Consider the following 17,388-nt stretch of genomic DNA (forward strand, 5'->3'; position numbering starts at 1 on the left):
AGAGAGAGGGCTCTCCATGAGTTCCAGGCTAGCCAGAGCAACCTAGCAATAAGCAATTCCAAAACAACAGGAGGTTGGAGAGGATCCATAAGGCTGCTCTTCCAGACCCAGGTTCAAGTCCCATCACCCACAGACTAACAACCACCCGTAACTCCAGTTCCAATGTCCCCTTCTGGCCTCTGAGGGCACCAGGCATACACATCCCTGCAGGCCCTCAGGAGAGAGAATCCACACAGAATAAAACAGAACAAAAGACCTGCTGGGGTAGGCAGGGAAGGGACTCCTAAGTTCTTCAGATGAGAATTGGGTTTTCATTTCAACTGTAGACCCAACTACATGGAAATCTAAAATGCCATGTGCTGGCACACAGCTCCTGTGACAGCCAGCGCTGGGAGTCTTGTGTATCCCCAGGGAGGTCTCCTCAGACGCTTGGGCCTGTGGTCTCCGTTCTTGTCAGTCTCCTCACTAAGAATTGGCTTTCGTCTTCAGATGGGTGGAGGCAGATCCAGATCTACCAACCCCACCCCCACCCTCACGGTACCAACCCCCCCACCCACCCCTACCCACCTCCACCCAGAGCCCTTCTGCATTAGCAGGCCCTGGACATCCTGTCTGCTGTGGCCTGTCATGCAGCTCCCAACTGGGCAGGATCCTCAGCCAGATCTCTACAGCAACGCTTCTCAACCTTCCTCATGCTGTGACCCATTGACACGGTTCACGCTGTGGTGACCCCCAACCATAAAATTATTTTTGTTGCTGCTTCATAACTGTAATTTTGCTATGATGAATCATAATGTAAATATCTGATATGCAGGATATCTGTGAAAGGGTGTTCCCCACCACTACCACCATAGGGGCTGCAACCCACAGGTTGATCACTACTGCTCTAGCAGAAGCAGCGTGTCCTCCCCCAGCACCCACCCTGCAGCATCCCTGCCGTCTACCCCATGCTCCTCAGGCCTGCGGTGTTTGCTCATTCTGGTTCACCTAGGGTTTGGTTAGAAGGTGGTAGAATGGGAGCTGCTTTCAATGCTACAGAGAAAGGGGATGATCAGGAGCCAGAAAGGAGAGCAGAGGCCGCGCCTTCCCTCCCTCCTGTCTTCCAGAGTCTGCCCTGGCTGAGCGTCCGTGCTTTATTGACTCTTGCTAGGAAGCTCATGGGCTCGAAACCTCTGAACTCACAGGGACAGGAGGCACAGTGTGGCGTTCCCTGCCATGGCCACAGCAGCCCACAGACCTGAGGTGTTCACAAGACACTTTTCTTCCAATTGCCCATGAGCAAGTGGTAACAGTCAGGACAAATGTCCAATGAGGAGCAGGCAAGTGGCACTGAGGAGGGTGGCTTTTGGGAGAGTAGTTCTTGTTTGGTTTTCTCCTGTTTCATCCGGTTGATGGATGCAGGGTCCCTCGCTCTCCAAGCGAATGGCCCCCCTAAGCTACCTAAGCCCTGTTTCCCTTTCACATGCCCTCCCCTAAAAACAGAAGAGTGGAGTTGTTTCTTTACATGGAAATGGATTTGTTCATATTGTTTTTTTGGGGGGGACAGGGACACTCCATGTAGTCCAGGCTGGACTGCAGTACACTATGTAGGTCAGACTGGCCTTGAATTCCCAGAGAGCCACCTGCCTCGGCCTCCACAGGGCTGGAATGAAACAGTTTGTGCCCAAGCACCCAGTCCAACTTACTCATATGTTAAAGATAGTTCTGAACACCGTTCTTCCTCACAATCGCGGGCACAACACGTTAAAGGCAGCTCGTCATCTTCCACTCTGCAACACAGAAGGGACTGCAGACAACAGAACAGGCTTTTCAAAACCATTCAAGGAGGTATAGAGTGATTGTGGTCGTTTTCACCGCCTTTATCTTCCCCATCACCCTCCTCCCAGAACTGAAACTGATCTTATTTCAAAAAGCCCCAGTCCCCGCCCCATGCTTGCTTCCTCTCCCGGCTCTGTGACCCGCTGAGTTTAACTCTGGTTTCTGGCACAAGCATGGGTGGGGAATTATTTACTGGAGCAGAGATGACATTCTCATCAGTGACTGCAGCACTAAGCAGACACACCACACCCCTGCAACCATTTCTTCTAATGACTCCTTGGGAGGGACTGGGGCCTCGTGAAATGTTGATGGGCCCCACCTTGGGCAAATGATAGCAGCTTTGATGATTTCATAGGCGTATGCAGTCGTGTCTTGTCCAGGAGACACCATTTTGCAGCAGCCCTTCCTTCCCATCCTCCAGCTTTGACGTCATGTCCACCTTCCCTTCACAGTGTCCCCGAGCCTTGGAGGCAGGTGATATGTTTGCCTGCATTTAAGCCACAGCACGCCAGGAGTCACTTATCCTCAGTGTTATTGGGTGTCTCCAGGTTCTTGACCTCTTACCCAAAGAACTGCAAACCCACAGATCTGCACAGAAGCAAGAAGACTTATTTGGAGCAGTAATCATACAGATACAGAAAGGTTCCCTAGCAAGCTCGACAGCGGCCACATGAGTGAGGACACTCAAGGGCCACAATTATTGTTTGAAGTTGCTTTTATTAGGTTCAAGAGGAGGAGTGGCTGGCGACTGAGGGGCATAGCTATGGAAGTTCTCTAATTGGATTGTATGTCTCTTCCCATAATGCACCTGATTTTAATCATATGCACCTCCAATTATGCATAGGCATAAGATGGTAAATAGGAGCTTTTTCCCCAGAGATTTCCAGAAGATAGTTTTGCCTCGTTGCTCATATACCAAAAGCTTGCTCTGGTCAGATCGGTTTTCCTGTTCTTCATAGCATCTGATTGTTACTAGGGGTGGGGAAACTTGCACCACTATTCAAAGATGAGAGTCTGTATAGCTCTGTGCTGGGAGGAACCAGATGTATTGTTTGAAGAAGGAATGTGTGTACTAGTTTATTTTCTGTTGCTGTTGTAAACACTTAAACCAAAAGTAACTTGAAAATGGGGTTAGGGGTATTTTATCTAACATATCTCACACACACACACACACACACACACACACACACACACACACACACACACAAAATGTTAAGACAAAGCCCTAGAACACCTTGGAAAGTACCTTAAAAATCAAACAGGCTGAGACCATTAAGGTCAAGACAGGCCAAGCTGAAGATCCTTAAATGCTTGGTGGACTGAGGCAGAAAAAAAAAATCATGAATTTGAGGCCATTGTGGATGACTTAGTTTTAGGTTGCCCTGAACCAAAAGCAAAACTCTGTCTCAAAATGACTAAAAACAAAATGATTTGAGAGTATCTGTAGGTAAATGGAAGTTACACTTCTATTTAAAAACAAAGTTTGCATCTAAAAATGGAAAAGTAAAAATCAGGTGTCTAAGAGTGAGAATCAAGGGTTGGGGATTTAGCTCAGTGGTAGAGCACTTGCCTAGCAAGCGCAAGGCCCTGGGTTCAGTCCCCAGCTCCGAAAAAAAGAAGAAAAAAAAAGAGTGAGAATCAGCTGGAAAAATTGGGAAGGAAAATATGGTCAATACTTTATACAATATTTTATATTAGTTTAAGGGTTAATATTATAAACATTGACCTGCATGTGGTAAAAATCAATAAGGAAACCAAGGCATTGAACAGATTACCCAGAATGCAGTGCAGATGTGCTTTCCTCACTGATTTCAACATATCTTGAACTCAGGTGGCAAAGAGCCTTTACCAGATTTAAGCAGGGGAGGGGGTGGGTCAAGGAGATGAGGAGAAAAGTAGAGGGATGTATGTGAGAAACAAAGGCTATCTGAAAAGCCTTACTTTGTAAGCTATAAACATACACACACACACACACACACACACACACACACACACACACACACAAGTGTGGTAGTAGTTAGGATCTTAACCCCAGCACTCAGGAGACAGAGGTGGGTGGATCTCTGAGTTGGAGGATAGCCTGGTCTACAAAAGGAGTTCCAGGACAGCCAAGGCTACATAAAGAATGCCTCAAAAGCAAAACCAAAAACCAACAAAATAATAAAGTGAACCCTTGAACAGTGGTAACCTGTGTAGGTGAACGCTCAGAAGCCATAGGCTGGAGAACTACATCAGGAGGTGGGTGATCTTTCCCAAGTGCTAGGGTTAAACCTGGCCCTGTAAAATATCCTTCTTTGAAAACCCTAAGTCAGTTTCACCTGTAAGTGTGGATGCCAGATCTAAACAAAGCCTACAGATCAAGGTGACGTTCGTGTGTAGGCTGCATTTAACTGTGGTCAATCTCGCAACACAAATGAACACCACTCAGTCCTTTATCGAATTAAAATTAAGATGGAGGGAAAATTACTGTTTTCTAAACGTTCAAATGCTCATCAAATAAATCCAATACCTCTTATTGAGGACTGGTTCTTCCAGAAAAGGCAAAAAAAATTTTTAAATGTTGCTGGCCATCTGTTGAGAGTTCAGTGAGCATCAAAGTAACATCTCCACTGACAATCAGAACAAAACCCCAGGCTCCCGTGACTGCAGTAGGTAATAAAATGTACAGGACAGTTCCTAAACTAGAAGGAAAACCCACTGCAGTTATGACCAGTTACTTAGAAAACCCCTGAGGCTAAATAAGATTTGGACTATTTTGACTAATGAATTCACAAGGCTGCTAGGATTGTGATCAGTCAACAGATGATGGGCAATGGGATTTGTCTAAAAGCCTGTTTATGGGCAGTGAGATGGCTCAGAGGAGCGCCTGTCACCCTGATGACCAGAGTTTAGTCCATGGAACCCACATGAGCATTGCGGCACGTAAACCATGCCCAAATGCACAGCCACAAGCAAACACAAAGTAAAACATAATAAAATTTTTAGAGGCCACAGAATGGTTTGAGCTGTGAAGAGAGGCAAGTCCCGAGGAACAGCCTGATGTGAGGGGCCTTGCTGCCACCTGAGGCCATGGGTGAGGGTCTGGTTTTTCTTACTGCCGAGGGCCATATTTAGGTCATTGGCCATGCAGCAGTAGGGGTCTGTGTCAGTATCTGTGGCCTATTACTACCAAAGGCCACACATCCCTGCCACCGGGGAGCATGTGAGTCTTAAGGGCCGCACAAAGCTGGCCCCACCCTCACCAGCTGCAGCATTTGGTAGTGGGCCCTGCACTTCGCTTGAGCAGCACAGCAGAGGAGGCCCTGGAGGTGGTGGTGGTGAGCTGGCCCAGAAGGCATGAGAATGTAAGAGCTCGCTCTGCCTTCTTACCAGCTACGGCACCGGGTGCGTTAGCTGGGGGAGCACTGGATCAACTACCACCCAGGCCAGGATTCAGGGCTTTGAGTTGGCCCACCCCAACATCTACCCCATCTGTGAACTGCTGGAGCACACAACGGGGCTGGTTCTGCAGATCCAAAGCTGCGGGATCTCCGTGACACAGGGCAACAACAGGATATCTGAGAAGAGTCCCACTGAGGATCAGGAATGATAGCGTAGCAGAAGCCAGAGGCCTCGAGCCAGATCAATGGCTCAGTGCAGTGAACATTTGCAAAGAAAGATGTATGGACAAAAGGATATACTATGTGACACACTGCAGCTGCCACGAGACTTATTTTCTTTTGGGGGTGTTGCAAGGGTGGAGGGCAGATAAAAAGGATCGGGGCATAAGTGAGATTGGGGTACATAATGTGAAATTCACAAAAGAAAAGAAACCTAGATTATAAAAAAACTTCAGAGTAGCTGTTAAGATCCAAGAATGAACTTTCAAGTATACAAATGTACATTTAGAATAAAATTGTAGTTAAATGACTCTGCCTCAATATTTGTAATACAGCAAATTAACACAGTATTTCAAATACTGAATGGACTCATCTGCATAAGGTGACTCTCAAGTTATAGAATATATGGGAGAAATTTGTCTGAAAACGTAGCAGCTGCCTGATCACATGGATTCAGCAAGAGAAAAGCCACAGTGGGCCTAGGGTTTAGAAGCTAGCTTGCAGACGAAGGGAAACCTGTCATTAAGTATGAAGTGCCCTTGACATGCTAAGCAGAGCCAGGATGGGCTGGGTATACAGGACTGAATTCCGGGAAAGTCTGGGCTGCAGAACTAAGCAAGCTGTGGATGGGATGCTCCTGGGCTTTTGCTAAGCATTCTCACTTTCTGCAATTAGCTTACCCCACCTTCCATCTGAGGTAGAGGATGTTTAAACTCAAACACTGTACAGATTAACCCAGAAGTTTTCTATTCCTGAATCAGTACTACCTCAGCTGTTTGTCGTTGGGGGTGGGGATTGAGTATGGGCCTCACTGTGTAGTCCTAGCTGGCCTAGAACTATATGGACAAGAGTGGCCTTGAACTCAAGAGATTACCCTGGCCTGACTCCTTAGTGCTTCGATTAAATGCATTTGCCACCATACCTAATCCTTTTTTTCAATCCTGTAAGGTGCTTTGCCTATGTGACTGCACCATATGCATTTTGTGGTCACAATGGCCAGAAGATGCCAGGTTCCCCTGAAACTGTAGTTATAGAGGTTGTGAGTTGTGAAATTGAACCTGGGTCCTTTGGGAGGGTAGCCAGTGTTACTGCTGGGCCATTCTTCATCCCTCTTCTTTGCTTTGAAATCAAGACTCTTACATTTTCTTCCTTCGAGACAGCTCTCACCACCCCACTCCACCAAAACAGAAACATGACTACTTTGGCCTGAGTTTAAACAGGTTGTGATTCAAACTGTGACAACCTTTTGGCTGTCGCTCCATTAAGGGCTTGCGAAGTCATAACTATTTCATTTTGCTTTTTGTGTTGAGGTATTGTGTATCCCAGGATGACCTAAACTGTGCTTGGGACAGAGTCCAGAGCTTCGTGCCTGCCTAGCAGTCCCAATCATATGCTCTTACAATGTAAATGTCCCAACCTACTTCTCACTCTCTAGCGAGGTTAAATGAATCTTGCATGAATGAGGACCCCAAATGTACTTCTTATACGTACTTTCAATCTGAAAATGACATCATTCTCTCAGTGAAGGGTATGCTTTCATGAAGCCAGTGTAACCAAACCCCTAATATTGTAGACGACACAATGGCAGCTACAGAGAAGGCAGACGAGGAAATGATGATCGTGCATGTCTGGCAAGTTGCCCTGCACCACACACAAATCCAGTCAGCTCTATCTTCAGACAAGAGGTCAGAACAGTCCTCAACACCTCCTTTGTGAGGGAGCTGCGTGCCCTGCCTCTACACTCAGAAGTGTTAGTACAAGGAGCAAAGGCCAGAGAATCCTAGAACATTCCAGGAAGTGTAAGTTAATTTAACATTAATCATCTACATGTGAGAACTAACATCTATCCCAGTGGTTGTAGTTAAGCCACTTCAAAATGTGCATTCATAATAAATTCATTTACTGTGGAAATTAATAGATGAAGGTTCTATAAGATCACTGGCAAATGCAATATAGTGAGTAGTAAAATATGGGTCCCTCCTTTCAAGAGTGTTGGTAGAATAAAGCTAGATGGCAAAGCCAGAGTGTGGCAGGGTGACTGGGAAAGGTTACAAAGGGCACTTGGGCACAGACGAGTGGTGCAGGGCTACTCACAGCACGGCTGAGTGGAGTGGGAGAGTAACTGCTAGTGATACGGAGGCTTGAGCTAGCCATGTAGCCTAATCACCTAGTCATGGAGAACAGTGGCCAGGCTCTATGTGGCCCACACTCAACTCTTTTTTTTTTATTATTATTAACTTGAGTATTTCTTATATACATTTCAGTGTTATTCCTTTCCGGTTTTTCGGTAAACATCCCCTGCCCCCTCCCCTTCCTTATGGGTGTTCCTCCCAACCCTCCCCATTGCTGCCCTCTCCCCAACAGTCTAGTTCACTGGGGTTCAGTCTTAGCAGGACCCAGGGCTTCCCCTTCCACTGGTGCTCTTACTAGGATATTCATTGCTACCTACGAGGTCAGAGTCCAGGGTCAGTCCATGTATAGTCTTTGGGTAGTGGCTTAGTCCCTGGAAGCTCTGGTTGGTTGGCATTGCTGTACATATGGGGTCTCGAGCTCCTTCAAGCTCTTCCAGTTCTTTCTCTGATTCCTTCAACAGGGTCCTGTTCTCAGTTCAGTGGTTTCCTGCTGGCATCGCCTCTGTATTTGCTGTATTCTGGCTGTGTGTCTCAGGAGCGATCTGCATTCATATTTTGATCATCCGTCTTGAGTTTCATTTGTTCTAGGCATCTAGGGTAATTCAAGCATTTGGGCTAATAGCCACTTATCAATGAGTACATACCATGTATGTCTTTCTGTGATTGGGTTAGCTCACTCAGGATGATATTTTCCAGTTCCAACCATTTGCCTACGAATTTCATAAAGTCATTGTTTTTGATAGCTGAGTAATATTCCATTGTGTAGATGTACCACATTTTCTGTATTCATTCCTCTGTTGAAGGGCATCTGGGTTCTTTCCAGCTTCTGGCTATTATAAATAAGGCTGCGATGAACATAGTGGAGCACGTGTCTTTTTTTATATGTTGGGGCATCTTTTGGGTATATGCCCAGGAGAGGTATAGCTGGATCCTCAGGCAGTTCAATGTCCAATTTTCTGAGGAACCTCCAGACTGATTTCCAGAATGGTTGTACCAGTCTGCAATCCCACCAACAATGGAGGAGTGTTCCCTTTCTCCACATCCTCGCCAGCATTTGCTGTCACCTGAGTTTTTGATCTTAGCCATTCTCACTGGTGTGAGGTGAAATCTCAGGGTTGTTTTGATTTGCATTTCCCTGATGACTAAATATGTTGAACATTTCTTTAGGTGTTTCTCAGCCATTCGGCATTCCTCAGCTGTGAATTCTTTGTTTAGCTCTGAACCCCATTTTTTAATAGGGTTATTTGTCTCCCTGCTGTCTAACTTTTTTGAGTTCTTTGTATATTTTGGATATAAGCCCTCTATCTGTTGTAGGATTGGTAAAGATCTTTTTCCCAATCTGTTGGTTGCCGTTTTGTCCTAACCACAGTGTCCTTTGCCTTACAGAAGCTTTGCAGTTTTATGAGATCCCATTTGTCGATTCTTGATCTTAGAGCATAAGCCATTGGTGTTTTGTTCAGGAAATTTTTCCAGTGCCCATGTGTTCCAAATGCTTCCCTAGTTTTTTCTTCTATTAGTTTGAGTGTATCTGGTTTGATGTGGAGGTCCTTGATCCACTTGGACTTAAGCTTTGTACAGGGTGATAAGCATGGATCGATCTGCATTCTTCTACATGTTGACCTCCAGTTGAACCAGCACCATTTGCTGAAAATGCTATCTTTTTTCCATTGGATGGTTTTGGCTCCTTTGTCAAAAATCAAGTGCCCATAGGTGTGTGGGTTCATTTCTGGGTCTTCAATTCTGTTCCATTGGTCTATCTGTCTGTCTCTGTACCAATACCATGCAGTTTTTATCACTATTGCTCTGTAATACTGCTTGAGTTCTGGGATAGTGATTCCCCCTGAAGTCCTTTTATTGTTGAGGATAGTTTTAGCTATCCTGGGTTTTTTGTTATTCCAGATGAATTTGCAAATTGTTCTGTCTAACTCTTTGAAGAATTGGATTGGTGTTTTGATGGGGATTGCATTGAATCTGTAGATCGCTTTTGGCAGAATGGCCATTTTTACTATATTAATCCTGCCAATCCATGAGCATGGGAGATCTTTCCATCTTCTGAGATCTTCTTCAATTTCTTTCTTCAGAGTCTTGAAGTTCTTATTGTACAGATCTTTCCCTTGCTTGGTTAAAGTCACACCGAGGTACTTTTTATATTATTTGGATCTATTATGAAGGGTGTCGTTTCCCTAATTTCTTTCTCGGCTTGTTTCTCTTTTGTGTAGAGGAAGGCTACTGATTTATTTGAGTTAATTTTATACCCAGCCACTTTGCTGAAGTTGTTTATCAGCTTTAGTAGTTCTCTGGTGGAACTTTTGGGATCACTTAAATATACTATCATATCATCTGCAAATAGTGATATTTTGACTTCTTCTTTTCTGATCTGTATCCCCTTGACCTCCTTTTGTTGTCTGATTGCTCTGGCTAGAACTTCCAGAACTATATTGAATAAGTAGGGAGAGAGTGGGCAGCCTTGTCTAGTCCCTGATTTTAGTGGGATTGCTTCAAGTTTCTCTCCATTTAGTTTAATGTTAGCCACTGGTTTGCTGTATATGGCTTTTACTATGTTTAGGTATGGGCCTTGGATTCCTATTCTTTCCAGGACTTTTATCATGAAGGGGTGTTGAATTTTGTCAAATGCTTTCTCAGCATCTAATGAAATGATCATGTGGTTTTGTTCTTTCAGTTTGTTTATATAATGGATCACGTTGATGGTTTTCCGTATATTACAGCATCCCTGCATGCCTGGGATGAAGCCTACTTGATCATGGTGGATGATTGTTTTGATGTGCTCTTGGATTCGGTTTGCCAGAATTTTATTGAGTATTTTTGCGTCGATATTCATAAGGGAAATTGGTCTGAAGTTCTCTTTCTTTGTTGGGTCTTTGTGTGGTTTAGGTATAAGAGTAATTGTGGCTTCATAGAAGGAATTTGGTAGTGCTCCATCTGTTTCAATTTTGTGGAATAGTTTGGATAATATTGGTACTAGGTCTTCTATGAAATTCTGATAGAATTCTGCACTAAAGCCGTCTGGACCTGGGCTCTTTTAGGTTGGGAGACCTTTAATGACTGCTTCTATTTCCTTAGGAGGTATGGGGTTGTTTAACTGGTTTATCTGTTCCTGATTTAACTTAGGTACCTGGTATCTGTCTAGGAAATTGTCCATTTCCTGCAGATTTTCAAGTTTTGTTGAATATAGGCTTTTATAGTAAGATCTGATGATTTTTTGAATTTCCTCTGAATCTGTAGTTATGTCTCCCTTTTCATTTCTGATTTTGTTAATTTGGACACACTCTCTGTGTCCTCTCGTTAGTCTGGCTAAGGGTTTATCTATCTTGTTGATTTTCTCAAAGAACCAACTTTTGGTTCTGTTGATTCTTTCTATGGTCCTTTTTGTTTCTACTTGGTTGATTTCAGCTCTGAGTTTGATTATTTCCTGCCTTCTACTCCTCCTGGGTGTATTTGCTTCTTTTTGTTCTAGAGCTTTTAGGTGTGCTGTCAAGCTGCTGACATATGCTCTTTCCTGTTTCTTTCTGCAGGCACTCAGCGCTATGAGTTTTCCTCTTAGCACAGCTTTCATTGTGTCCCATAAGTTTGGGTATGTTGTACCTTCATTTTCATTAAATTCTAAAAAGTTTTTAATTTCTTTCTTTATTTCTTCCTTGACCAGGTTATCATTGAGTAGAGCATTGTTTAATTTCCACGTATATGTGGGCATTCTTCCCTTATTGTTATTGAAGACCAGTTTTAGGCCGTGGTGGTCTGATAGCATGCATGGGATTATTTCTATCTTTCTGTACCTGTTGAGGCCCGTTTTTTGACCAATTATATGGTCAATTTTGGAGAAAGTACCATGAGGAGCTGAGAAGAAGGTATATCCTTTTGCTTTAGGGTAGAACGTTCTATAAATATCTGTTAAGTCCATTTGGCTCATGACTTCTCTTAGTCTATCTACGTCTCTGTTTAATTTCTGTTTCCATGATCTGTCCATTGATGAGAGTGGGGTGTTGAAGTCTCCTACTATTATTGTGTGAGGTGTAATGTGTGTTTTGAGCTTTAGTAAGGTTTCTTTTACGTATGTAGGTGCCCTTGTATTTGGGGCATAGATATTTAGGATTGAGAGTTCATCTTGGTGTATTTTTCCTTTAATGAATATGAAGTGTCCTTCCTTATCTTTTTTGATGACTTTTAGTTGAAAATTGATTTTATCTGATATTAGAATGGCTACTCCAGCTTGCTTCTTCTGACCATTTGCTTGGAAAGTTGTTTTCCAGCCTTTCATTCTGAGGTAGTGTCTGTCTTTGTCTCTGAGGTGTGTTTCCTGTAGGCAGCAGAATGCAGGGTCCTCGTTGCGTATCCAGTTTGTTAATATATGTCTTTTTATTGGGGAGTTGAGGCCATTGATGTTGAGAGATATTAAGGAATAGTGATTATTGCTTCCGGTTGTATTCATATTTGGATGTGAGGTTATGTTTGTGTGCTTTTCTTCTCTTTGTTTTGTTGCCAAGACGATTAGTTTCTTGTTTCTTCTAGGGTATAGCTTGCCTCCTTATGTTGGGCTTTACCATTTATTATCCTTTGTAGTGCTGGATTTGTAGAAAGATATTGTGTAAATGTGGTTTTGTCATGGAATATCTTGGTTTCTCCATCTATGTTGATTGAGAGTTTTGCAGGATACAGTAACCTGGGCTGGCATTTGTGTTCTCTTAGGGTCTGAATGACATCAGTCCAGGATCTTCTGGCCTTCATAGTTTCTGGCTTAAAAGTCTGGTGTGATTCTGATAGGTCTGCCTTTATATGTTACTTGACCTTTTTCCCTTACTGCTTTTAATATTCTTTCTTTATTTTGTCGTTTGGTGTTTTGACTATTATGTGACGGGGAGGTGTTTCTTTTCTGGTCCAATCTATTTGGAGTTCTGTAGGCTTCTTGTATGCCTATGGGTATCTCTTTTTAGGTTAGGAAGTTTTCTTCTATGATTTTGTTGAAGATATTTACTGGTCCTTTGAGCTGGGAGTCTTCACTTTCTCCTATACCTATTATCCTTAGGTTTGATCTTCTCATTGAGTCCTGGATTTCCTGTATGTTTTGAACCAGTAGCTTTTTCCGCTTTACATTATCTTTGACAGTTGAGTCAATGATTTCTATGGAATCTTCTGCTCCTGCGATTCTCTCTTCCATCTCTTGTATTCTGTTGGTGAAGCTTGTATCTACAGCTCCTTGTCTCTTCTTTTGGTTTTCTATATCCAGGGTTGTTTCCATGTGTTCTTTCTTGATTGCTTCTATTTCCATTTTTAATTCCTTCAACTGTTTGATTGTGTTTTCCTGGAATTCTTTCAGGGATTTTTGTGACTCCTCTCTATGGGCTTCTACTTGTTTATTTATGTTTTCCTGGAATTCTTTTAGGGATTTTTGTGACTCCTCTCTATGGGCTTCTGCTTGTTTATTTATATTTTCCTGGAATTCTTTTAGGAATTTTTGCGATTCCTCTCTGTAGGCTTCTACTTGTTTATTTATGTTTTCCTGTGTTTCTCTAAGGGAGTTCTTCATGTCTTTCTTGAAGTCCTCCAACATCATGATCAAATATGATTTTGAAACTAGATCTTGCTTTTCTGGTGTGTTTGGATATTCCGTGTTTGCTTTGGTGGGAGAATTGGGCTCCGATGATGCCATGTAGTCTTGGTTTCTGTTGCTTGGGTTCCTGCGCTTGCCTCTCGCCATCAGATTATCTCTAGTGTTACTTTGTTCTGCTATTTCTGACAGTGGCTAGACTGTCTTATAAGCCTGTGTTTCAGGAGTGCTGTAGACCTGTTTTCCTGTTTTCTTTCAGCCAGTTATGGGGACAGAGTGTTCTGCTTTCGGGCGTGTAGTTTTTCCTCTCTACAGGTCTTCAGCTGTTCCTGTGAGCCTGTGACCTGAGTTCCCCAGGCAAGTCGTTTGTAGCAGAAAAGTTTGTCTTACCTGTGGGCCCCAGGCTCAAGTTTGCTCGCGGGGTGTTGTCTATGAGCTCTCCGAGGCCTCAGCGACCAGGAAGATCTGCGCCGCCCTTCCCGGGAGGTTCCGTGCACCCGGGTTCCAGAGAGCTTTTGTTTTCCTCTGGGGTCAGAATTGTGTGCAGCGCCACACTCAACTCTTAAGCTCTGCTCTACCCTTTTGCTTCCCTTCTGTCCTGTTCACAATCATGGAGCTAAGAGGGAAAATACATGAGAATGACCACAGAACAAAACTAGAGCACAGGTGCAGTCTACAGAAGAAAAAGAATCACATTTTCTGAAGGTGCCTGATTATGTGAAAATGTTAAAGACTCATTCGACATGGGAAAGGATATAAAAATATCCTCCTAGAAAGTCCACTTTCTAAACTATGTCCCACTAAACACCATGTTACACATACAGTCCCATAGGTTTTCAGACGCCACCCTCCCACAGTGAAGAGCTGAACCCCATTGTTGCACCGTTAAGAACAAATCAGGAAGCCGAAGGTGGTGGCGCATGACTTTAATACCACTTAGGAGGCAGAGGCAGATGATCTGGGAGTTCAAAGCCAGCTGGTTTACACAGTGAGTTCCTGGACAGTCAAAGCTACACAGGTTGTCCCAAAAAATTAAAAAAATAAAAGGTACAACTTGTCATCTCAAGTCTTAGGATTTTAGCTTCTGTCAAAATGTCAATACATGAACAAACTACCCCAGCAGGAACACAGAGCGTGCGGTGAGCCAGCCATACAAAATGAATAAGTGTCTATTTGTCAGACAGATATGATTATAAAACAATTCTACAAAATACCTTCTTCAAATTTCATTTTAAGATGAGGAAAAAATAAATCTGTCATTTTATTTAACATTCATTCTGAAGTTACAGTTTTATCAATACAATCTGCTTCTAATGAAATCTTAGTATAATCCTAAAAGCATGCATTTATATACAGTAATTTCTACATTCCTAAATAAATTACATACATGATATATATTAAACAATAAAGAATACCAATTTGAGAATTCAGGACATTTATTTTTCTGCATGGGGGTTAACTACTGTGGAGCACACACGGCAATTGCTTACTAGGTAGTGAGACACTAAATAGGCATACTCTTTTTAGGCGACAAAATATTTTCAGTCCTTAACATCTCACTCACCTAGCACCAGATGCAAGGACAGTAAACATGTACAACCTCATGCTTAAAACCTAAAGCATGCACGGAGTCAAATTTACACATTCTGATCTACACGACTATATATGCAATATATACCTCTTACAAATACTTTATACATTAAGTTACCCTGCAGCATTCTGGAACTTTTAAAATCTTTGAACAGTCTATGAAACAAGTTTTGAGGTTCATCTGCAGGCTGGTTTGGGTCAGGTGGGAAATGGCAGCAGTCTGAGGTTTATACTAAAGGAGCCTGGTGCATGTTTCTATCAACCCATGTAAAGACACCTATGTACATGGATGACACAGACTTGTGCAACTGGAGCCACCAGTGCAAATGCATGCACTTGAGGTACTTATTATTTCCATGGTCAGGTATAATTATGCAGTCATTTTTCTCAAGCACTGAAGATTTAAGACCTAATCAAATGAAAAGCCTGAACTATGAGATATTTATATAGCTAATTTCCAAGTATTATGCTTTTAATGAAGATTCACCATTATAGGCTTAGATCTCTCATTTAAAGTGTTTAACATTTGTACAGAGACTGATTGGTAATTATACCTGGACAAGTGATAAATAGTGTACTTGATATTCTTGCGGGAACTGTAATGATAGTAAAATACTTCATTATTGCTTCATTGGACTGAGAAACCTAAGAGGTGACCGGTGGTCAGTGGTGGAGACGGAACCTCAGTGCAGCGGAGAGCCTCTGAATGTCCTCTGTGCACTAGGAACTAAGCGTTCTCCACATTATCAATGCCGTTAGCATCCACACGGAGTTTAGACTCCATACAGAAAGAAGGAGGAATGAAGTGGCTAACAGTGGGACACAAACAGTTCTTAAGCTCTGGCAACTCTTGCTTCAGGCGCTCCAGTTGCTCCACTTGGAATATATTTGGTTGTTCAGGCATCCAATCGTATATCCTATGGTGAAACAGACACAACAAATGTAATTTCATGTTTATTAAAGACTTTTCACGAAAATTCACCTTTGAAATGCCTGGAATATCCTCACTACGGATATTTTATTCTACTTTATACAATAAGGATCAAAGCATTAATTGAATTAATTTTCTCCTCCTTTTCCAAATAATTCATTATAGAACTGCTCTTCTCTAACCCTGGCTATAAAGTAATTCCTTGAATCAGAAAATGGAGCTTGTAGATTCTTGAAATATATGCCCTCCAGTTAAATTAACTGGTGGCGCCTTATATTTTGGAGGAAAACCTCCCAAGAGCTGGAACTTGTCCCCAGTGACTTAAGTCACAGATGACAGAAGCAAGAAGGAGCCTCTGTAGGCGGAGGCTCCCACAGGCAAAGACCAGCTTCACCAGCTGCCAAGCAACAGCACAGGGTCATGAAAGAATTTTCATGACGTCACAGAATGGAAGACAGTCAGAATATATACATTAAACCTATGAGCACAGTAACACAAAGAATTTCTGTTAAAGAAATGCAGGGCTGATGGGTTAACTCTGAGGTGTAGTAAGTGTAGTGCTTCTTAGCATGAATGAGAGGTTTGGTTCCCAGCACTGAAAACCAACCAACCAACCAACCAACCATCCATCCATCCAAGCAAGCTAGTGAAAAGAAACACTAACTCTGGGTTTGTGCATGCTAGGCAAGCACTGTGCACAATGCTAAATCCCAGCCCAGTCTTTAGTGGCATATACCAACAGGATAGAGGTGTGTGTGTGTGTTGGGGCGGGAGACGGACCAAGTGCTCAGAAAAGGGTGAAACAGACTTAGAAGGTCCATCTCTGTGATTTCAGAGCACTGGTAACAAAGAGTAGATTCTCCCAAGTTTCACAAATATTAGCATTAACGGGAACCAATGTGATTTCACAGTTCTCAATGCTAACAATGGAGCAGAGGGGGAAAATGTTAGAAAACCCTAGGTTTTCATTTGACTTCTGACAGAGAACCTAAGCCTTGAACCTCTGATCCTGCTATCTCCACCTGAGTACTGGGATTAAAGTCCTGGGCCACGTCTTTTAAGTGTGGTGCTGGGGATGTGGCCAGTCCCTTGTATATGCTAAGTAGACACTAGAGCAATTAATCTGTCCCTTCAGTATGCATCTTCAATGAAGAAAAACTATATGCTAAGTAGACACTAGAGCAATTAATCTGTCCCTTCAGTATGCATCTTCAATGATGAAAAACTACTTCTCTCCAAAATGACTAAAGTACATTGTACAGATATAGCCCCTACCTGTGCAAAGCTACTGCATTTAGTTTTCTAACATTTCATTGGGAGTGGTTCATCTAGGAAGGCTTTTATTGCAGCCAAGCAGGCCTTGAAGTCTTACTCCTCTTGCTTCTATGCAAGCACATGTCCTCAAAGCCCAGCTTATTACTCTAGGGGCTCAAGAACAGAAACCAGTGACAGAGAACTTGAGTGGCATTGTAAATGGCCTTCCTTAAATTTAGGCCTAAACATCATCACCAACTTGCAGTGAGTGTAAATAAAAGCAAGTGATTTTTAAGTCCTCTCTCTTGTGCTTCATGCTGAACGCACGCCTGAGCAAACCCCATCAAAGCAAATCTGACCATCTCAACCTTCCACTCTGTAACATTCGTCAAACAAGCGAGCCAGGGCGAAGCCCTCTTCCTTATCACTTGTATCATCCCACTTTATTACATGTCAGCACTGGGCTTCAAGCACGAAAGCTCCTGAGAGTCATCCACGGAA

General features: G+C 43.0%; 1 protein-coding gene across 3 annotated transcripts in view; it reads right to left on the bottom strand.

Annotated features, from left to right (window-relative positions):
- Positions 1-14,023: 14,023 nt before the first annotated feature.
- The window catches only part of Gpcpd1 (glycerophosphocholine phosphodiesterase 1), a 44,642-nt gene continuing 41,277 nt past the window's right edge, over positions 14,024-17,388 (bottom strand). For all 3 annotated transcript variants that reach the window (XM_032904267.1, XM_032904268.1, XM_032904269.1), the window contains one exon: positions 14,024-15,619. In XM_032904267.1, the coding sequence (XP_032760158.1) occupies positions 15,430-15,619 (190 nt within the window). In that variant the 3' untranslated portion in view covers positions 14,024-15,429. The remainder of the gene's footprint in view (positions 15,620-17,388) is intronic.

This window comes from Rattus rattus, chromosome 5 (assembly GCF_011064425.1).
Source record: "Rattus rattus isolate New Zealand chromosome 5, Rrattus_CSIRO_v1, whole genome shotgun sequence".
In the NCBI taxonomy this organism is placed as follows: domain Eukaryota; kingdom Metazoa; phylum Chordata; class Mammalia; order Rodentia; family Muridae; genus Rattus; species Rattus rattus.